General features: G+C 41.9%; 1 protein-coding gene across 1 annotated transcript in view; it reads right to left on the reverse strand.

Annotated features, from left to right (window-relative positions):
* The window catches only part of LOC126561637 (neuropeptide SIFamide receptor-like), a 36,452-nt gene that overhangs the window by 918 nt on the left and 12,335 nt on the right, over positions 1 to 23,199 (reverse strand). Inside the window, exons 3-7 of the mRNA XM_050217909.1 lie at positions 8,362 to 8,509; positions 6,796 to 6,934; positions 2,077 to 2,183; positions 1,498 to 1,648; positions 1,116 to 1,228 (exon numbers count right to left, since the gene is read on the reverse strand). Of these exons, the coding sequence (XP_050073866.1) occupies positions 1,116 to 1,228; positions 1,498 to 1,648; positions 2,077 to 2,183; positions 6,796 to 6,934; positions 8,362 to 8,509 (658 nt within the window). The remainder of the gene's footprint in view (positions 1 to 1,115; positions 1,229 to 1,497; positions 1,649 to 2,076; positions 2,184 to 6,795; positions 6,935 to 8,361; positions 8,510 to 23,199) is intronic.

Genomic DNA, 23,199 nt, shown 5'->3' on the forward strand with positions numbered 1-23,199 from the left:
GAAAGAATAGAAAGAAAATTTGAGCTAGAAAATAGCAATAGCGATGCATCGATCTTCAAAACCAATCAACATGCAGCTTGAAATATCAATCCGTTCCATGTTCGTCTGGAGTGTAGTTTTCGAAATGCATAGGTCAGCATCTCAGGTGTAATTCGTTACAAAGACTAAATTATCGCTTTAAAAAATTCATTTTTTTTTGCCCTCATTGGGAATGGTTCATTTACATAAAGAAACTGCATTCTACTACCTAGCGAATACGTGTTGCAATCTTTGATAGTTGCAATTATAATGGAATACTGTTTAAACAAAACATTGCATATTGCATTGTCGCGAATGTCGTAGTCAAAACACAAAAAGAAGGATAACCTCTTGCTTTCAACGCGTGTTTAATTTAACGATGCAAACTCTTGTGTCCACTCCAATGGATGCAGGATCAAAAGTTAATCGTGTCCGACGAACAGCCCGTCAGTGCGAGAAGTGTAGATGAAATGGGCCTCACTCCCACAGTCCTTCCCTAAATTCTTTCACGAGGCGTACATACATAATTGATTTTGCAACCTTTGCAACAACAACGACGCAGTCGATCGCTGCACCGTCCGTACAATATTGTCTAACGAAGTGTGTAAACATGGTCCGTGATGATGTCGTTGACAGAATATTGTTTCTCTTTGAATGTGTTTTTTTTCTGTTGCCATTTTGTAACATTCATTTTGCTCTCGGAGAACATGTTTCTGCAGCTGCTTGTAGGTTCCGTATCGTGGGCTACGAGAAAAGGTAAACCATAGGGCGCACGGAAAAGGTAATACGCTTGACAAAAGCAATCCCAAATTGTTGCCGGAACAACTGCATTGATCGGTACAAAGCGTTTAAATGTGAAACAGAAAGCCTGGAAGATATAAAAGTTTTGGATTGTTTGTAAACCGTGTTAAAGGAACGGCCATCATGTTAAAACTGATTGCATCTTGATCAAGTGAAACATTTCGAAAGCATGAGTGTTTATGCGAATTTGCTGTTACGGGGTTGGAAAATTTTCGAGAACACGTATGTATTTTCAAAAAGGAATGAACGGATCGATAAACTAATGTGCACATTGCAATGACATAATCCAGACCTACCGCTCATGAAGTTGTAGATCACAGGGTTAACGGCACTGTTTGCGTAGCAGAGCCAGTGAGAAAATAAAGATAGCACAGCCACGATATCACTTTGACCAATGTCGACAGTATACCTGGGAAAGAGAGTACCACAAAGCAAAAGAAAAAAATGTTTCTAAAATTAAAAAGCAGCTTCACCATCAAGCTTAACAATTTATTGTTAACGAAGATCGTAAAATATTTTTTCTAATATGTGGCTATAAACGTTTGTAAAATTTGCCATTGTACATGAACTAATGGGAGGAAATAGTTTACCATCCAATAGTAATTGTTAGGACTCTAGTTGGACAGACTGGACAGATAAAAACTTGAGCATATAAAAAAGGCGTAGCGTAATGTTTACCTTGCGACGTTTAGCATGTGCACTGGAAAATAGCAACCGGCGAACATGATCACCACCGCTACTAACATTTTGGCCGCTTTCCGGCGTGCTCGCAGTTGACCCATGGTGCTGGTGTTCCCCACACAATTGAGTGTCGTCCTGGTGCTGTGAACTGTGTGAACGAAACAACGAAACAGCAAAAAAGCAACATAAAAGAAAACAATGAGTCTCGATAAAACAAACACAGAACGAACAGGTTTGACGAACGCAATCTAACATCGGTGCTCGGTTGGGGCAGATTTTGGGCCACCGAAGACAGTCTGCGGTGTCTGAATGATGGCAATGTCGATTTTTTATTCGTCAGACATCGTTCCACCACCAAGAAACGGAAAAAGGATGATGGCTAAACGCTTAAGGGATACATTTACCCGTGTGCTCAGCTATTCACAGCTAGCTATTTGCCGGAGCAGCACTGGCGGGAGCTAAACGATCTTGTGGGAAATGATGCTAAAATTGACTAACAAACGGGTTTTTGGTTGGGTTAGGATCGTACCCGGAAAACCCGGAAATTAGCAGCGTAAACGTTACGGATATACTCACTGCCACACGGCTGATTGCGGGATTCCCGATGGCCGGGGATAGTGTCTGAGCGCCACAGTACGCGAACTATTTGGAAGTAGGCTACGGTCATGAATAGCAGCGGAAGTCTGTGGAGAAAAGCGGAGAAGAAAAGCACATACAGCGACAGAGACATACATTTTGGTGTTAACCGAATCTTTGCACCGGACTAGGCCACCGACCGTTTGTTGCAGTCAGCTCAGGCCGAAAAAATAGGTGAAAGGATAAACTAAACGAAAGCAGTACGATATTACATTGCCCAAACGTTTCGTGACACCGTCAGCGATGCCACGTGAAATGAAAACAATAAACAATGGTGATAATGATTATTGGATATATTTGGTGGGGTTAGTGTAATATGTTTACACTACTGCCCTGGTTTAGCAGCTTGCCCAATGCACTATGGGCACTTACCGGGATAAAGTTCAAATTTAGAAACGGTTAAGAAGCAGTACATGCATATTTTTCTGATAATCTATAGCCTAACAGAAATGTAAGGTTAGAGAAATATATAATTTATTAAAATAATTAAAAATTTCAAACGTGGGTTTCAACTATTTCGAAAGGTTTTTAATACCTATTTTTCTTAAATGTTTTCAGTATGTTTTATGGAAGTAAGGGCGGCCCAATGGTATAGACGACAGCGGCGCCGGTCTTCAAACGGCAGGACCGCCGTCCCCCCGTAGTGTGGACTGACTTTCCAACTACGTGGTATCGGCAGTCTAGAAATCAATTTCGATGGCCGGCATGACCATAGAGGTCGTTAAGCCAAGAAGAAGAAGATGTTTTATGGAAAACTTCAGATTTACTCATTTTTTTTCAATTTTTTTGGTTGTTCCATACTTCCATAGTTCTACACCAACAGAGATACCAGGCGCCTCCATATAAATGTTTTTTGGTATAAGTATTCACGAGCATTAGGAGTGAAGGAATTAAAGTGAATTATGTGTTTTACTTATCAGGCGCTACAACTGCTTTGCGGTCTTGGCCTGCCGCAGCAGAATCCGGAACCGCTCACGGTCCCGCCTAATTCGCTGCACGACGGTGAGGTCGACATACATTTCGTACAGCTCCTCCATCTTCCTCTCGAACGCGGCTAAGAGGGCTTCGTTTGTTTTGGACAGGATCCATGTCTCAAAGGCGTATGTGAGTACTGGGACTATAAAGGTACGATACAGTCGATCTACTGGGACTATAAAGGTACGATACAGTCGATCTTCGCATCCGTTTCCTCAGACAGTGGAATGACCGGCTGGCCGCCAGCATCCTAGCGCGCAACACCGTCTCTATGCTGTTTTCGGTGCTGACTTTTGACCCGAGATAGGTTAAGTTTTGGACAACTTCAAATTTGCGATCACCTATCCGTACATCAGCCCCACGTAGTTCCGGATATCTTAGTAGGGCCGCTGATGGTGCCACCATCAATTTGGTCTTTGCCTCGTTAATCTCCAATTCGAGGTTTTCTGCCGTCTGCTCGATCCTTTGGTAGGCCTTTGCTACCTGGCGGGGGCCGCAGACCAATGATGTCCATATCATCATCTTATGCCAGAATCTGGATTGACTTATAGAAGATGGTTGCCGAAGTCTCCACCTCCGAGTCACGGATGGACCTCTCTAGCGCCAAGTTGAATAGGAGACAGGCGAGCCCATCTCCCTGACGCAGGCCTCTGGTGTTTTTCATCCACCTTCACCTGGCAGGTGACGTTGGCCATGGTCATTCTACCAAGCCTGATCAGTTTGGCCGGGATTCTAAAAGAGCTCATGGCCTCGTAAAGTTTTACTCTGGCTATGCTATCATACGCGGCCTTAAAATCTATGAAGAGATGGTACGTGTTCAACTGCTATTCAGCCTTCATCTCCAGCCTTCATACCCCTGTAGTTGTTGCAGTCCAGCATATCTCCCTTCTTGTATATGGGATAGATGATGCCGAGATTCCAATCACAAGGCATTCGATTCGCTATTATGTGTCTATTTTAAGATATATTTCGTTTCTTCGGCGCTACAGCTTGAGAAGTTGGTTTCCTACCATTTTCTTGCCTATATGTCACCATTCTTGCCTATTTATTTATCCAGTTTTAGGTTAATAGTAAGTAAATAAGCTTAATTGTAAGAGCGAAAATACAGAGCACAAATCAGGACGCTAATCCGGTACTAGATTTATAGTTCAACATATTTACCACGTCTAAGACAACATCTTGGTCGTCTTGACGGTAGATATCAACAAGTCAAGTCATTAACATGTGTAGTCTGATTGTGAATAGCTATCCTATCTCCTACGTTAATTGTTGTATTGTACACGTGCTTTATGATCTCGACTCAAGGCAACATTATTTGTACACCTACATTAATTTGGGCAATTACTTTTCGTTGAAAAGTGGCCAAGAGCATTGTCCATCAATGCATTGCTTCTCCGTGATTTCTTGCCGAGCGGAATATAAGTTGGTCTTCAATTACAGGCAACAAATTTACATCATTTAAGAATCAGTCAAGAAAGTCACACATGGTCGGCTCTAAAAATATTCATCCCAAAATTTGCCCTAAAATCCCCATAGTGTGAAGGGGTCACAATTCTTTGTTTTTGTGTTCTTGTTCGTAACATACGCTGTATACATACATTATATGGCAATCATACGGCAATTTAAAGTGGTATCCGTATCGTTTTGAGCTAAGGTGTTCAACAAGGCATATGGAAACATCGTTGATCCAACGATAAACCATTTGCATTTATGAAGCAAATTTTTGGACATATTACTAATGGGCCCAACGATACTTAATCTCTACAAATGCATATCAATGTGTGTGTTATGTCTATTTAAGAATTGCACGAGAACCGGCATTCCTGACAAGACGAATTAAAATTATTAAGCTCTGCTAATGTCACGTGAGACAATTTGTTCCGAGATTTTCTCCGCAAATCTACTTCCAAAGCTGGGATGCGATAATAAGCGAGATATGTTTAGAATACTAGCGTCCTTACATAGCCGGCGGCATTCTGGTACATGGAAATGCTTCCATTCCATGCCGAAGGAATGTCAATACGATTCTCGTGGGAGTGTGGCGCGAATGTACCGATCCAATATCCGTATCCGTTCGCCGCGGTGGACAGACACAATGCAAAAACCCCTTTTTGGTACGTTTTGTTCGTTGGCCGTAGGAATGTGTAGCAGCGATATGCGTGTGTTGCTGAAACTGTAGGCTAACGAGAGATGTGTCGGATTCGTGGGTGCGTGAGAAACAATCGTCCCGAAATAGGAAATCATTGCGAAGGAAGGAAGTGGTGGGGCACCCGGGGCAGGCGGCATTGATGGGAGTGAATAAGATTTTGCCGGTTTATCATTGGGGTAAAATCTTATACGCAACGCTGGAATTAGAACGCGTGGTCTGTATGTTTTCAAATTTATTTCGTTTCCAGACGCCCCCGCTTCTGGCCTTATCGTTTTCCGGTAAGCGACCACTTCCGGATGGTCTTTAATTCACTTCACTCATGCTCATGCAGGGATTACTGCGTTCGTATGTGTGTGGTTTTTTTGTTTTGCTTCTTCAAACAAGGAGTCAAAATCGAAGCTTCGTTGCCGAAGGAACTTTCGGGATCTTTGTTCTTTCGCGTAGAAAGTAATAGGTGTTGTTGTTTGCTTCTGTTTCGTACTTCGGTTTACTGCCGGAAGGGACAAGGTGCCGGTTATACCGAATCGAAATGCGAAACAGATATCTTTCATAGCATCACACCGGATTGAGCCTTCTGGCAAGGGACGCAACATAATGTCATGTGCCATCGCTCGGGCTAGCGAAACAGATGGGGACGGAAGCTCGGTTCTAAGCTGATTATAGCGATTCGTTCAAACCGAAATCGGTCCCCACACACGCATCCCTCCGAGCTGTGCGGGGCGGGGCGAAAGATTGTTTTCGATTTGTTGTACCATCACACGAGAAGACCATCGATGGGGCCGATCGGTGGTGGTCGAATGTTTGGTACAAAGTGTGTAACAAATATGAACGATAAATATTACCGACAAAAGTCACATTACTAAACCGTGGCACGACACACGTTTGTTGTTGTGTTTGTAAGTCCGTGTGTGGGTCGTAGTCGTGTGCAGGACACAATTGCGATCAAGCGATATCAAGCTTGAGTGCGTTTTTATTAGGAAAGATGGTAGAACTTTTTCCGTGTTTGCACAAGTCGAGATTTTTTTATGACTTTTTCGATTACTCCTTCTTCGGCAGGCACGTAAAAGCTGACGTGCGAAGGTGTCAATCATGTGTTTTATTCTAGTAGAATAAACTGCCCCCTGGTCGTTCCCAACGCTCCTACACCAACCATATTATCTAGCCATCAATTAAAGGTAAATCGTGTTGATGGTTAGTTAACAGGTGATTAAGATTTAGTAACTGTGATTACACGGGACAGCATGATTGATCAGCTCCTGTGCTTACTATACTAGAATGGATACTGATAACACAAACGTTTAAGTACATGTTTTTAGTAAACAGGAAGTCATTTCACACCAGCTACCCACAGCCACAGTTAATTTGGTTCGAACTCAAGTTCAAATCAAACGGAAGCGAAATGACAACAAACTGTTGACCAGAAAAGGAAACATTCGGTAGAGATATGATTCTACGAAATCGTTCTGTCATCGGCAACACAGTGTGGAGGAGCTCGGTGACGTCTGTAACTTTTACCCCGAAAAACTCATACTTACGTGTAGAGCAGCACAAACTTAAAGATGTAGAAAGTTTTTTCCGTTTCGTTGTCCCACGTTGCGACACATTGGGTGAAAAGTTTGATGTCGAAGCGTAACTTCTTGCGTCTCGTCGTCAGTACCAGGAATTCTGGCAGGTCTGCAGTGCAGTAACACACACACACACCGGAAAATGGGAAACATGGAAACAGCGGAAACAGAAGAGAAAGGGAGTTTTTTAATAAAACGACAAAGAACGTGCTTTGCTATGACATAAACACATACGATCGTAGTGTTGCAGTGCAAGTAGATAAAAGAAAAAGAATCAAATAGCAATGCACCACGTAGCAAAGCTGCAATGTAATTGAAATTGTTGGCCTAGCTTTACTGGCTTTATGTCTGTCTTTCAAAGTTCAGTTTTTTTAACCAGTGTGAATGGTTAACTTATTTTAAAGCACATAATTATAGTTAAAGGGTTAGTCGTTCCAACCTGTTGGCAACCTGTTGGCAGCGTCCTTTGCAGCAGCGCTTTTAATTAATCTTGTGCTATGCTTCTTAGAATAAAAGTCAATTTAAATTTAAAAGTAGAAGAATGCGGTCAAGCATCTTTGTTGTAGTGATGAACCTAAATTCATTTCGACCCGTTTGAGCCCCTTCTCGTGAAGAGTTTGACATAAATCAATTGATTTAATTTGCACCATTTTTCCATGTCTGTGTCCAATCTTTTCGAACGCATTTTTGTACGCTTCTTGCCGTTGTTCATTGTTGCGATAACAGCGCAATAAAATCGAATGGTCGAAGGAAAAACACATCGCATTAGTATGTTTTATTTTGAATGTTGTCCGAATTGCGGGCTAGACTCCGATGCTGTAAAACAAGGGCCTTCTCCGCTCGCACCCATTATGCGGCAGATGGTGCATTAGATTAAAGACATCATCGTGTTAAATGACGAAACGCAAATGTCTCGGGGAGGTTTCGTAACATTGGAATGTTAATGTTTGCTTCCTTTTGGTGTAGCCCCTTGTGCCGCTTTGTCGGTGCCGCTTCGGTACGGTCAAAGAACTGCACCAAGTTAAAGCGGTAGCTGTAACTGTGAAATATTTAATTTCCAAGTCCACTTTGGATAGGGGAAATTTTTGTTTAGTGTTCAACGTCTTTGTTGCAACCCAACAGAGAAGCTTCTCGTTGAGGTTCAATCGCGTTGTGTGCTATTTTTGTAACAGCTTTAGCATTGTAAAACAGTGCAAAATTTGGATACCTTTACGTTTAACTATACGGTAATATTAAAAAGCGTGCGGTTATAAATTAATAATGGAAGTAAATTTAAAAATTCCCCTGAAACACTGCCTATATGGTGCTCAAGTTAAGCATCAAATGCTGATGTATAACTACCGAAGAGAGCGAGAGAAAGAAAAAAAAACGATAAACTGTGCTGTAAACGAGCTGATAATTAATCATAAATATTTTGATATGTCAATTGATGTACACCGCAGGAAATCTGATGATGCGATATGATAAACGGTTGATAGGCAACTGTGCAGAAGCTTACCGGCCGAGTTAGGACGATTTTACCGCCTGACTACTTACCCGACAGGAAGCCAATGAGCCAAATGAGGGCAATCGAGCGCCAGGCACGTTCGGGTCTCGGTTTGTAGCGTAGGGGAAAGCATATCGCATACCAGCGATCGATCGAAATGAATGTCAGCGTTAGTACCGAAACTGTCACCGAAACGGTCTGAAAGGTAGAAAAAGCCATCAAGAAGAAAACAAAAAAAAAATACGAAGAAGAATGACGAAGGTTAGTGGAATGGCCATGTGATGTGTACGGTCAGTGTTGATGGAATGCTCGATAGATGAGAGCAGGATCGATTTGAGATAGGTTGTATTTGGCTTAGTGGTTTTGTGGCTTACTAAGAACATTGAAGTACCATTTAGTGGCATTGATACTCAAGTGGGTTGTTTTGATAAAAATATCGAAGCGCTGAGTAGGAGTTGAAGTTCAACTGCCGTGCCAGAAGCGTAATTTAAAGTGTCTGAAAAATTGGTTTAAACTTATTTCACAACTTGTTTGCTAATGAAAGTGGAAAGTAGAAATGACACATTTTCACATTATAAAAATATATTAAAATGACAAAAAACTGCAAACTAGTCGGAAAGAAAGTTTGCAGAAGGTTTATTCAAATCGTACAATTGTTAACTGTATTGGTGAGAGTTTCACAGCACGTAAGGGATTTCCATAGCTTAAGCGATAATAGCATCTTATCGGCTTTAACTGTTCAGTTTTCATAACGATAGCTTTTCAACGTCCCTAATCGAATACCGTCGTTCGTAAATCGAGCAAATCTATTTCTAGTCCTGGTTTTTATTGCTAATTTATACAAATTTGATGCATAAATATTTGCACGAGATGTTAGCGGCTATAGCGAATCGTTTGCAACGCTTCGTAGCGGTAATCGAAGTAAAATAATTTTCGCTTTAATCTTTTTTCTGGTAATCTTCTTTCGGTTTTCGTATTGTCCCTTTCTGAAGCTGTGTATTTAACTTCTTCGTGCTATCAGTAGATGGGCAAGAAGGGTTGGTCGACCACTTTTTAGCCAGCCCGTTTGTTAAAGGTGTATTTAATCACTTAAAAATCCCTTTTTAATTAAACATAAATACAATATTTTTTTCATAGGATTTTTGTCGAACATTCTCGACAAGTCCAAATGAATACTGATGAACCAAACATAACTTCTTCTCTGATTGCTGTATACAATTTCAAATAATGAGATCAAAACGAAGGGTTACTATCAAACCACTCTTGAATAAGTTAAGTTTGTGCTAGCACATTAAATTATGCTAAGCTGTTAATTTGATTGAAGCAATGTTTTTAAAGTCATCGTTTCCATCATCATCGTTTCCGATGCAAGCATCATCGTTTCCGATGCAAATTGGTTTAACATGGTGCGAATAATAATCAAGCAAGATAATCTTTAAACTTTGAAATCTCGGCATTTTGGGTTTCAAAATTTTACATAGTCAATTAGGAGGGTTAAGGTCTATTTAATCACTGTTACTGTACTTAGAGGCACGTTTGCAGTTTGCATGGTGCGTGAAATGGTTTTCACCATCTTGGGTAGATAAACACTTCCGGCGATGTCATCGTTCACACCACGACACCACCTAATCCGAGTGTATCGTTTCTCATTGATCGCTGCTTGAAATCACTTCACTGTATGAAAAGCTGTTGTTTGGCACTTGCTTGATTTAGTCTTATTCGCTAATGGAAAATATTCCTCTAATGCTTGGCAAACACGCCGAGTTTCCGTAGGTAAACAGAGCCTTAAATGGAGAATGTTTGACAGAAGTGCTGTGTAGGTAAAGGTGTGTTTTGCAGCGATGGGCGATACAATTCTGCTGTATGCTATATGGAGCATGATTAATCTTAAAGCAGTAAACTTCTGCAAGAGATAGCAAAATTGTATTTTTCAAATTTATTTTACTCGAAGACAACGGCCCTTTACCGTATGGTCAACACCGAATGTGGTGAATAATTACAAATTTCATAAGGCATACTCAATTCCAACAGTCAAATTGTAAGCTTATCAAAAATCAGTTATTATGCCTGATTATCACATACAAATTGTCAAGACAAGTTGTCAATAACGGAAGATTCGAATAATGACAGCCGTTTGTGTTGTCAGTTGAAAAAAAAAAAAACTTAACGAAAGGCAAGCTTACAAATAAGCTGTCAAGAATTAGTATTCTCTAACACAAACGAAGACTCATATTTGTCAAACTGTTTTCCGTTACCTATTCGAAACGGAAAGGCGCCAAACTCACTAGTTCCTGTGTATTTCCAGTTCGTTTTCTTGTGCAGTTCCAATCAAAATGTGAGTATTTTAATTCAGAAAGGATATTTTCGAAAGAATGACTGGAAAAAAGTATTGTAGGGCATCTTGCTGCTCATTTGTTTCCACAAATTCCTTCGATACACGAACATTTTTCTTGAATCTGAAAAGAACAACCTCCAGAACATATCAAAAAGGGTTTACACAAAAGTTTCACAGGTTAAACTCTTGCTTGATTAGTAAGTTCCAAAGGATCGAACATACTACGAAACAGCCTACGCTGTTTAGTAAGATCTTCTGTTCTTTCATCATCACATCATTTTTTAAAAAAAAAGAACATTTTGATATTCTAAATATCATCTACAACACAAAATATCTCTCAACGAGAACAGTTGTTTACACTTTTGGATTTTTTTTTGTTGGTTTCATCACTTTGACAGGTTGATTTTGAAGATTTAACGAAAAAAAAAATTAGCTTCACGAATCTTGTCTGTCACAGGAATGGTTTCATAATGCAAATTTATTTTCCGTTTGTAATGACAAGCCTGTCTTGATACATTTCCGTTGGTAAGAGATAATCAGGCCTATTGTTAAAACAAGCTACAAAAACTGTTTCAGAGAAAAGACATTTTTTTATATCAACTTCAAACGATTTACTCACAGATACCTGTTGTTGGCGTACAGGACGGATAAAATGCTTTAGTTTTATCTGCTGTCCGTTAGCCTTTATGCAATACCGAGAATCCTACCAAACTAGCCAAAAACCGTTCTAACAGCACGGCACGTGCTTTGCAGGATAATCGCGAAAGACAGCATATTTTTCATGGGTAAGTTCAGTGAACGGTGTGGAAATTTATCCCGCAACGTCCAGGATGTAATTACAAATGTACATAAATTACAACTAATGGTATGTGGCAAATGTCAGCATTGAAGATTTATACAAGTTTGTTCCAGCGCAGGCAGATAGCGAAGATGCCATTAAGTCTCGTTTGGCTCTTCGGGGTACGGGTTGACCGGCAGCGACAAACCGTAGGTGTCAGAATGAGTTTCTTAATTTTGCACCGCTACAAAATCGATGGATTTGTAGAAATTGCATAAATCACTATTTACTGTTTGATCTAGGTTTGTTGTAGAGTTTCCCTAAAGGGAAAATTTTTAAACGTTTCAACCAAATTGACATAATGATCCATTAAGCCAGGCTAGCTTAAAGTGGCCTTTCTAAACTAACTAATTACCGTCCATTCCGTTGTTGCTTGTTGTCTCTACAAGGCAGCATGTTTTATTTAACCTTATAATGCTTGCACATGTATTGACTTCAAATAAAACCTTCACAGTAGCTCTTTAGTAGGATGACTGTTTTTGAGATGATATTAAAATTGTTCGATTCAAGCATTAAAATTTCTTCTTTCTTTCCAATAATCACTCTCTCTCTGCAATGGCCTTTAGACAGAGATTTAGTTAATGTAAAAGTTTTGTGAACTAGCAATTTAGTTCACTCCTCAAGAACGACATGACCGCATTGCAAAGAAGCAATTACGGATGAATAGTAATAACTACGGATATTGCTTCATCACTATTGGACTTGTGGAAGTGTTTCTAACTTTCCACAACGAAACGCCACTCAGCTTTATAATAATCTGTGATTAAAATGAGTTTGATCGATCTGTAAATTCACGTTTTTTTTTTGCGTTAGAATCGTCTTTCGTCTTTTCAAATCGAAGCTATCTGAAGGATCCGTAGAGATACCTAATTAAATGGCTCCCTCTTTACCGTGTTTAGAGTTATAAAATGTTCCTATGAGGTAACCTGTAGGATAAGCCTTTATTGCATAATTTAATGAAGTGAAGAACTCACTTCATCCGGTAGTGTTGATTGAATTCCCTCCTTTTCAACAACAATCTTGAATGTCACTCGTGCGTAAGATATATATACGATAATAACCGAACAAGTGAATACAAATCCACTCACGTGGTGGCGGTACACACCCCATGCCGTGTGCGTTTGTCGGAGCCAAGCGTACATGTCCATGTTGTGCTTGCCCAGCGTTATAAATGGAGTGCTTTGCGACGAGATGGGTGCTAAAAATTATGAGAAGCCATTAATAAAAGCGAAGCCAGAGACGCTTGGACGTAATGAAGCGACGAGAACTTGCCGGGTGAAAGTGAACTGAAGGTGTGTTTCGGTGTTGCGGTTGATGTTATGACCATAAGAGTCTCCGGGATAAAGCATCTTAACCACTTGAGATAGTTCAAACATAGATCATCCATTTCCATGTGTTTCATGTTCCGAAGCATCCAAGCAAATGCCGGCTGCTGGTGGTCCAGTTGCTAAAGCGCAATGGAAAATGTTTTCAATTTCTATCGCCACCGTTGACTGCAACTCTGCACCATTAGATGTGAAGAGGTCGTCGTTTTAGAATAGAAACAGGAAGGAAGCAGAAAATAAGTGGAAACATTGGCGAAAGCTGTGGTAAAAGGAAAAGCCAAAAACTTGGTTGATCCCCTGCACAGTATTGCAATGTTGATGCCAGGAAAGTGCTCTATCGGCACGGCGGAGGCGAATCGGTAGAGGAAAAAGTGATTGTCGTAATTTGTTTATCGCTACAAGAACTCAACACTTCCTCCATCGTTAAAGTTTAGCTAACAGGAGAACAGCAAAGGCAAGCTCCAGGCGAGTGCGTGTGCGAGCTAGGGCACCGGTTCCACGTATTCCTATCGCCGTGAGACAGTGTTTTTGTGTTCGTCTTATGTTTTGTGAGGCCCTGCAGAGATCTACAACTGCTGACCGGGGCAACACAGCGACTGGCTAATAAGTGGTAAATGAAGTTTGCAGCTCTTCCGTCACGTTGTGCCTTAGAAAGTGGTTTCTAAGTCAGTAGGTGGAAAATAACCATCAATTTTGTTTTCTCTTAAAAGCTGCACGGTGCTGAAGTTGTTTCGAAGCTGGTTAGTTAGCTTGTTTGATGATGTAGTTTTTGTTTGTTTTTGGGAGAAGGGAATTATAAAAGTATCCTCAGAAGAATCAACCTCGCACCAAGGTCAAGTGTAACAAAAATTGAATTCCTTTCTGTAATGTCGTGGCGGTTGCGTGAGGTTCATTACTCATACTGAAGTAATTTTTTGACATACTTTGGAAAGATGCCAGATCGTCTAGCATGATGTCTGGTGTCATTGCATATAAACATCAGATGCTGATGAGTGTAAATTGTTTACATCGTTACATCGGCTCAAATACATCATTCTCAAAGTTTGTCTAATTTGCTCTTAGTAAAAAAATCATTTTTATACGACATATAACTTTCTTACTTTCCTATAAAACAAATTTCAAGAGTCCTTATTGCAAACGAAGGTTATAACTGCAGCTAGATTCAGTTTATAGTAATTTCTGAGTGAGTTTTGCTCGCTGTTTCTAAGGAAGGCGGTTTGTTTTCGGCTCGATCGATAAGTCATTAATTTGGGTAGGAAATTTCTTCAACATCTTAATTTATTTCAATTCCGCACGTTCCCGCTCGCTCGGAACGGATATTGAATGCCGGCTCAGCAGGATGCATCCACGAAAATGACGAACGAATGACCACCCAGCGCCATTGGAAGTTAATTTTACGATTTGATTCGTTACCGATGTGTAATGTACGGCGAGTAGACAAGCGATGATGTTGATGGTTTTTCGTCTTCTAAATGTTGTATTAAAAGTTATGGAAACACTTCAGTTTGTGGCAATGTTTTGAGTATGAAGTTACACTGTTTTGAGGTTCGTTCTATGTATTATCATCAGATAGGAGCCCCAGAAATGGGGAGCAATTTGTAAATGTATTGCCTGCTATTTATCAGTGGTATGACGCAGCTGCTTTCCGCAATGCAACCATATTAGTCATGAGCGAGCTTTCTTTTTAAATAGCAATGTAAATGTCTAACGCTAATTGAAATGGAAGGAAATGCCGTCGACACTTAAGGCGTCGCTAATTGAACGGCATCGAACGTTAGGATATTTGCAGAGCTTGGGCAGTAATATCTATGATGAAAGATTAATGAAAAGTAATGAAATAAATTAGTATTGCGTTACAGTAAGTTATTGCTTTGATCACATATTGATTAATATAAAAAAAAAACGGTATGAGTGGTTGATTGTTGTTTCATGCTGTACAATACAACAAAGCTTCACACATGACTGTGAATATTCAAGTTTAACAAACCATTTCTTTTCTTTAAATAAGAATTATACACGTAGCTATTGCTTTTAGGGTACTCGAGGGTAAAATCAGCGATGCTAAAAGCATAAAACTCTCCTAGCCAATACCTCCGGAACAGTTGCTTGGTGTTTGTGTAAACCTATCTGTCGTCAGACACTTTTCGTGTGTGAAGCTGCTTGATATTACTCAACGTAAAGTAAATCATCTTGAAAAATAACATAGAAGGTAAATCGTAACAGAAAAGACCCCGAAAATCCGTGGGTAAAAAATAGATTTTCCATCGAAAGAAACTGCAATGGGGTGCTTGGGTTTACAATTGCATGTTTCACCAGTAAGCACGAACGCGCATACATTCGGTGGCGCAATCATCCGTTCGAATACATTTCTTCGACCGTGACCATAAGCGTGAAAGTGGTTAAATGTTCTTTCATGCACAAGCCATGGACGGTACTGGCACCGGTGTAGGGAAGGTTACGTTACCCTACGTCAAGCGTGTGCCGGCCGCGAGCACGGCGGACGATCTTTGGCCGCGAGACATAGGGGCGTGATTTTTCTCCATTTTTGATAGGTTTGGGTGGGTTTTTTTGTTGGTGCGGTCCGATGTTTACTGATTGCTTTTCTTCACACCATTTTTCACAAATCTTTCATCAACTTGTAGGTCGTTGGAAAAACCCCTTCGTTTGCTCACACACATACGCGTACTGTATTTTTGCCTTTTGCTCACCTTCGCTGACAGAGATGGGAAAAGGTAAACAAACATCGCAACCGCAACGAGCCTTTTTGTGGGTAAGCAGAGGTGAAAATATTGGCTCAGGATTTTTACACATTACATTACGCCGCGTTAAGCCACCTCGGACTTGTGGACGGGTAGGAAAGCTTTCTTGCGTCTTGAGTCTTGCGTTCGCTCTAATAAATATCACTTTGCGAACGCAGAAATTCGCCGGTTCAAGGTTTCGAGGCCGGTCGTTGGGAAGCAAGTCGTTAACCTTCCCATCATAAGTGAAGTCCGTAGAAACTTTTCTATCGCTTCGCGAAACTAACTGGAAATAGCCGTTCGGTTTACTTTGTCGGGAGTTTCACTCGTCCCAGCGTTTGGCGTAGGTAAGTAACGGGATTTAGGCAGGAGTTTGTGTGTAGGATCATCACCAACCGTACCAGGATAACGAAGCTGGATAGGGAAAAAGAAGTATTCAAATCGAAAAGAGCATGTTACGCGAACGCGAAGTATAGTGTAGTGTACACATTGGCGGCTGTACGAGTGGGTAATATTTCATTTATCTTATCATAATATTTATGAGCTTAGGGAGTTGAGGCAATTGCCAGCTACAACTAGGCGATTGAGAATTTCAAACGGGGCCAAGATAGGTTGAAATCCAGCGAGCAAACGCAGTTGAAGGGCGTGTGGATCGCGACGTGGTAGTGACACGCTGATGGAACGTCAGAAATCCAATCAAAGCTGCATTTAGATTTAAATTGGTGGTGCGGCAACACGGAACACACAGAAAATGTTCGCTCGACTGTAGGTAGGACGAGAAATCGGATGCAAACAGTCACATAATATAATCACGGTTTGCGAGAGAGCGAGTGAATGGACGAGGCGGGGAAAGTAATAAGTTGGTGAACATGATTATTTAAATAATTTATGTTTTTGTTTATTCCGTAGGTTCTTACTTACATCCGAAGGATAATTCTTACATCAGTTGTTGATGCACGATGAACACTAATTCATGGTTTATTATTTTATTTGGTTTTTAAAATAATGATCTCAAAAAAAGATAAACCTTGAAATCTATGAATAATGTTTTATTTATTTGCTTCTGAAGATAAATAAGCTATCTTCGTAGTTAGCGGAAACAGAAATGCCATACTCGTATTCCACCCAACAAAGTACTGATTATTGCAATTTCTGATTGCATTTGTTTGTGCACCAGGTTTCTTGTGAATCGCTTGTGTGCTCGAATCGGTTTCAAAAATAATATGTAAATTTAATATTTTCCGCACAAATAATAAATGGGTTTGATGACGGTTGTAGTTGTGGTGAGTAGGCACCGTGGATGAGGTTTGAGTAACCACATTTGCAACATATTTTGATGCCAACAAATGAAACAATTTCACACACACACACACACACACACACAGCACTTTAGTGAAGAACGCAGTTATGAAATATATTGCTTTTTAGAAAATTGCACTGTGTTGCAACCAAAATAGCAGAAAAAAGAATTCAAAGTGGACAGTGGCAGCTTTGTTCAAGTTACGATGTAAACAAAATAGAAGGGATTTTCGTAATGGCATTGGAATGAAATAACACAACAATATTGGTTGTAGCTTTTGTAGATCGCACTGTATTAATTGTTTGAAATAGCGATAGTTATAAACATGTAAGCGAAATTATCGTATTGACAACTAGTGCCAATACTGCAATTGTACGATGATACTGAAGTGATCATGAATAGTAAAATGGATTGAGTCATTAGACATAATCGGGGCGGCCCGGAGGTCCGTAGACCACCGTGAGGTGGACCGGGGTTCAAATCCCATCCGAACCGTCCCCCCGTAGTGAGGATTGACTAACCAACTACGTGATATCAGCAGTCTAGAAAGCCATTAAAGCCGTTAAGCCAAGAAGAAGAATATTGGACATAATCACTCATGTTGGCCTGCTCTTTTAAAGAGCACGTCGTCGTGACATGGCCTGGTCAGCAATAGATTTCCAGGAAACTCGATCCCTGGCTGCAGTTTCCCATCCATGTAGGCACCCGATCTCCGACAGGTCACACTTCACCTGATCCAGCCAACGAACTCGCTGTGCTCCCCGACGCCTCGTGCCGAACTGGGGGTCGCTGACGAATACCTTCTTTGCGGAGCATGAGTCCGGCATCCTCATAACATGCCCCAGCCATCGTATCCTGCCGGTCTTTGCTACCGTCAGGATATCTGGTTCTCCGTATAGCTCAGCAAGCTCGTGGTTCATCCTTCTCCTCCTCACTCCATGCTCGAACACACCGCCAAAGATGGTCCGGAGGATGGGACGCTCAAACACGCCAAGAGCGTTTGCATCCTCCGCTCGGATGGTCCAAGACTCGTGGCCATAAAGGACCACCGGGCGAATAAGTGTGCGATATATTTCATATTTAGTACGGTTTCGAAGTCTTCTGGATCTCAACAGACGGTGAAGGCCGTAGTAGGCACGATTCCCCTGCACAATGCGTCTCCGGATTTCGCTGCAGACATCGTTATCCGAAGTTACGACAGTCCCAAGATAGCAGAATTCCTCTACTACCACGAGGTTGTCGCCTTCGACTAACACGACGCTTCCCACTCGGGCTCTATCACGATCAGATCCTCCGGCAAGCAGGTATTTCGTCTTCGTCGCAATGATCATCAACCCAATTCTTGCTGCTTCTCGTTTCAGTCAGGTGTTCACCTGACTCACCTTCGCTGTCGTATTGCCCACGATGTCAATGTCATCCGCGAAGCCAACAAATTGAAGAAACCGGTAGAGAATCATGCCACGGATATCGTTGTTCGTATGACACCTTCCAATGCTATATTGTACAGTAGACAGGAGAGTCTGTCTCCTTGCCTCATACCCCTGTGAGATTCGAACGATTCCGACAGCATGTTCGATACTCTCACTCTGCACTGCACCCCATTCATGGTGGCCTTTAGCAGCCGGATCAGCTTTTCAGGGAAGTGGTACCGCTGCATTATGTTCCATAGCTCATTTCGATCCATGGTATCGTAGGCCGCCTTGAAATCGATAAACAGGTGGTGCGTAGGGCGCTCTGGCGCTCTCGGCACTTCTGGAGGATCTGCCGAAGAGTGAAGATTTGGTCGGTGGTGGATTTGCCTCCAACAAACCCCGTTTGGTAGCTGCCGACGAAATCTGTAGCAAGGGGGACAAGTCTGCAGAACAAGACCTGGGACAGGGTCTTATAAGCGGCATTAAGGACTGAAATGGTACGATAGTTTGAGCATTCCAGTCTGTCGCCCTTTTTGTAGACTGGGTGAATGACGTCCAGTTTCCACTCCTTTGATAGTTTTTTTTGTTCCAAGATTCTCGTGATCAGCTTGTGCATTTCGACGGTAAGCCTCTCCGGTCCCATCTTGAAGAGCTCGGCCGCCAGTCCATCACTACCAGCAGCCTTATCGATTTTAAGCTGCTTGATGGCGCCGACAACCTCATCCAGAGATGGCGGAGGCACTTCGTCTTCTGCACTGTTGCTGTCTCTGATGTTGTTGCGACTGTGTTGCTGCTGATGTTGGCTAGACATAATGAAGTATCTTAATATAAGCAGTAGCTTGAAGCAGTTGCTGTACATGGTAGAGAAGGTAGCGTTGTCGGTCTTCAGATGACAGAACCGGGCATCGAATCATTCGATCCAATAGATCCTCCGTAGGCGGTTTGAATGCGAATATGTAGACAGTAGATAGAATTTTTAAATTTAATTTCGATTTTAAAGTAACGGATATGTTATTGCAACTATTACTTGCTAATACCACATATTTGGACAGTCAGTCCTCACTACAGGTTTACGAACATGTCATCACCAACCGACTAGTGGAAGCTGCAGCTCGGATCCTTGAAAAAGGATTCGACGTAACTGCAATCATCACCAGAGCAAAAGCAGAACTACAGACACTCACCAACCAACAACTACCACCGATAATACAATCCACCCGCCGGGGAATTCGTCCCTGGTATTTCCGTACACCTGCCATAGACAGGGAACTTAAAAGCTTTCTTCGGGGAACCGGAAAAAACAGCCAAATCGCCAATAGTACCTGTACTCACTTAATTCAGACTAAATACAAACATTTTCATCATATCTTTACAGACGGCTCCGTTCATCTGGACTCAGCCGGCTGTGGGATCCACTCCCCCATGGACAACTGCGCCATCAAACTTCCTAATCACACCTCCATCTTTTCCGCCGAAGCAATAGCGATTCAATTAGCCGCCGACGAAGAACTACAGACTGACCGACCGTACACCATCTTCAGCGACAGTGCCAGTGTTCTGGCTGCCCTGGAACACGGCACCTCCAAAGACTCCCACATCTAACTCCTAGACTCCATACATGCATCCCCGACAATCGTTTTCTGTTGGATTCTGGGTAATTCCGGGATCAACGGAAACGAGAAAGCCGACCAACTTGCCAACAATGGTCGGCTCTTTCCTGACGAACCATACAACACCCTTTCACGCCATGATGTCATCCGCTTCACAAACACCATCATCTCCAAACACTGGAACTCCACATGGCACAACGTAGACCTCAGCAACAAACTCCGTCCTATCAAGCACGACACCTCTTCATGGGAAGATATCGAATCCAGCCACATCCTACGAGTCCTTTCCAGCCTTCGTATAGGTCATATCCGCCTTACGCACTCCTTACTCCTAGAAAAATCCAGTCCTCCACTCTGCAGCTTCTGTGGTGTTGACATCACATCCTCACCGATTGCCATGGATACACGACACACCGAGCCACCTGCCAACTAGACACCAATGACACGACAATTCTATCACCCGACAAACTTCATCAGAACCGCATTATTAGATTTTTACGGATTAGTCATTTATATAAAGAAATTTAAGCAATAGTTTTAACTTATTCCTTATCATATGCCATAATCATATGCTACCACGGGCTTCCGTTTGAATTTATCGTCAATAGATTGACGGCAGTAAAATGGGATTTTCAATCATTTTACGCAATAATAGCAATCAATTGGGTCCTTGGCAATTGGTGACAAAAACATCTCAAACTGACTGGGTTAATCCGAGGTAAAAAGAACAATATTCTGCAAACTTGATAATACATCGTAGTTGGATAGTCAGAGTCCGCACTACGCGGAAGCGAACCAACTGGGATTCGATGCTCGGTTTTGCTGCGCGAACAGCAGTCGCTTTTGCCACGACCAGTTGTACCTGAATAATTTAAATCGTGAGCAACCTTTGAATGGGAGAATAATTCAGTAGAGCTCTTAAATCGGTTGAAATCAAAAGAATTGTTCAATTGAATTTTTATCACTAAAGTGTTTATAGATTATATTTCCTATGAATGAATGAACAGCACCAAACATCGTTTATTTGAGTGTGTTGAATGTTTTGAACTATTGCACACATCATTACCTCATGCCATCGTTAGTTTTTCGTCGTTTCGCCTTTGTCGCTATTAGACCGCCACGGTGATGATACAATTACAGCGAAATGAAGATTTTGAATGGATAACAATGGAATCTATGCAAAAATAGTGGCTCGTTTCAGTGGGCACCGTGTATTGTGTGGTAGGGACCTAAATATATGCATGAAATATTGTCATTTCCTTCGGACGGAGGATCGTTAAACGGGCGGCTGTTGATAATTTTCACTCGAATGAGTCAGCGCACTCGCACAAGAATGTTCCATGCGTGGGGAGCATGGAATCCCATATTCAAAACAAACATGGTCCCGCCATGGATGGTTGGATCTTTGTCCTTTGACTTAGAATGCTGGAGGATGGATCTAGGGGTCGATCTGTGTGATCTGTGGTCATTAATCATCTAGCCGGTAGGGTATCTAGTGGGAAAGTGTCAGTTAGTTGTACGCCACATTGCGTCGGAGTAACGCAACGCATCGCTTCCGGGCACCGGCCGGATGTCGGGGGCGGATTTGTACGACATTATGTCAACGATTTTACGAGAAAATCTCTGCTCGACATTCTTTCACATCCCACCTCCGATGCGTGACACGTTCGGTGGTTTTACGCTCGTGCGTTTTTCTTTTTTTGCTTCTCTTGGTTGCCTGCGGCTTGCCTATTGCAGTGCCTAAGTCACTGCCAGGATAGAGCTGCAAAATAGCTGCGGAAAGCTGCCACGCTTGCAAAATATCATAGAGCGTTTAATAAATATTTATTACGTTCACAGTTACGACATGGTATGCAGCGAAACCTAAAATGGTTCGTCGAGAAGCCGTGGTACATCAAGGAAGAGGAACCAACATTGACAAAGTATTGTCTGGCGATAAAAAAAAGAAGAAAACTTTGGGTAACGAACATAGCGAACATACTTACGGAAAAAGTTTCCGGATTGAAGGTGTTCGTTGAAGGGTGTATTAGTTAAAAGTTTGTATTCTAGCACGAGTTCGATCGATGTTTATTTTCGTGACATGCTGTCTTGCTAGGAAACCAAGGACAAAGCGCCATCGGTCCCATTAATGTTCAAATAACTTATTAATAATATTAATATTTTTATGACACGTGCTTCTTTGCCGTGTGCCCTCTTGACGGCGCTTGGCTTCCTTTCGATTCTTTCCCCCTTTACCCAAACCGGCACACTTTTGCTCCCCATGCTCATCCTAGCTGCATCAACCTACAGGACACGTACCACCACAACGCGTGATAATGGTTGGCATCATTAAAGAAGCATATTTTACGGGCGCTTAATTTAATTTACTTCCCATCCGGACGTCGGGTTGACTCGGTTTGATGGCGTAAAGGCGCAAAGGCAGATGGTTTGGTTCGGTTGGTCGGTTGGATGGTGCTGAATTGGTGACGGCCACGACGTTCAGAGTGTGTCGCGCCTCAACGGTGACACGCCATAAAAGTGAAGTTCCGGAATGCGACCGAGTGGATTGCGTGACGAGTAGAAGCCGGTAACGCTGCACGGGAAAGACCTTCGAAGCGTGGTGATAGATTGCAATAGTTGAATGACGTTCGTTGCACAGCTGGAATGCTGCTGGTGAGCTTTTGCATCAGCCCGTTTGCACGTTTGGCCAATTGGCAGCAAGCCGTGTCGTATTGTGGGTTGACGAAAGCTGAGCTGGTTAGATTAATTAATAGGATAGCTTTTCAACTGTCAAACGCTTTAGAGATGAAACAAAAGAGGGGTTGCCAGGAATAGATTTAATGACAATGGCGAATGCATTGCGAATCAAACTGAACGTAATCGAAAACGGTGTAATATTTAAGCTTACTGCTTATCGCGTGTGATGTCATTATTTGATATGAGCTAAGCATGTGCTCAGGTTGTGAAATGTTCAATTGTACATTATTGTCTGCAAAAAGGGGATGCACTCAAGAAATAGGTAATCAATGCAGAACCGTTCTGTATAAATCGACACCCGCAAAGCGAACGATCTCAGTCTGGTGTGAAGGTGTCATCTCGGATCGTGAAAAATCGTTAAGTGATATTGTTCGCAAAACGTGTTTTGGTTTGGAAAAAAGGAAATTGCAAGAAAAACGTACATTGAAAGCGGTTAGCATTGCAGTTGCAAAAAAAAACTTGTCCTTCGTGAATGTTTCTGAGCCACGTTTTTGTAAAAAAAAAACAAACTTTTGATTCACCACCTGACCAGTAGAATGTAGCTTGGTACGAACCTAGATAGGTACGGTACGCGTTAGGTGAGATTTATTCAAC

Source organism: Anopheles maculipalpis, chromosome 3RL (genome assembly GCF_943734695.1).
Source record: "Anopheles maculipalpis chromosome 3RL, idAnoMacuDA_375_x, whole genome shotgun sequence".
Classification (NCBI taxonomy): domain Eukaryota; kingdom Metazoa; phylum Arthropoda; class Insecta; order Diptera; family Culicidae; genus Anopheles; species Anopheles maculipalpis.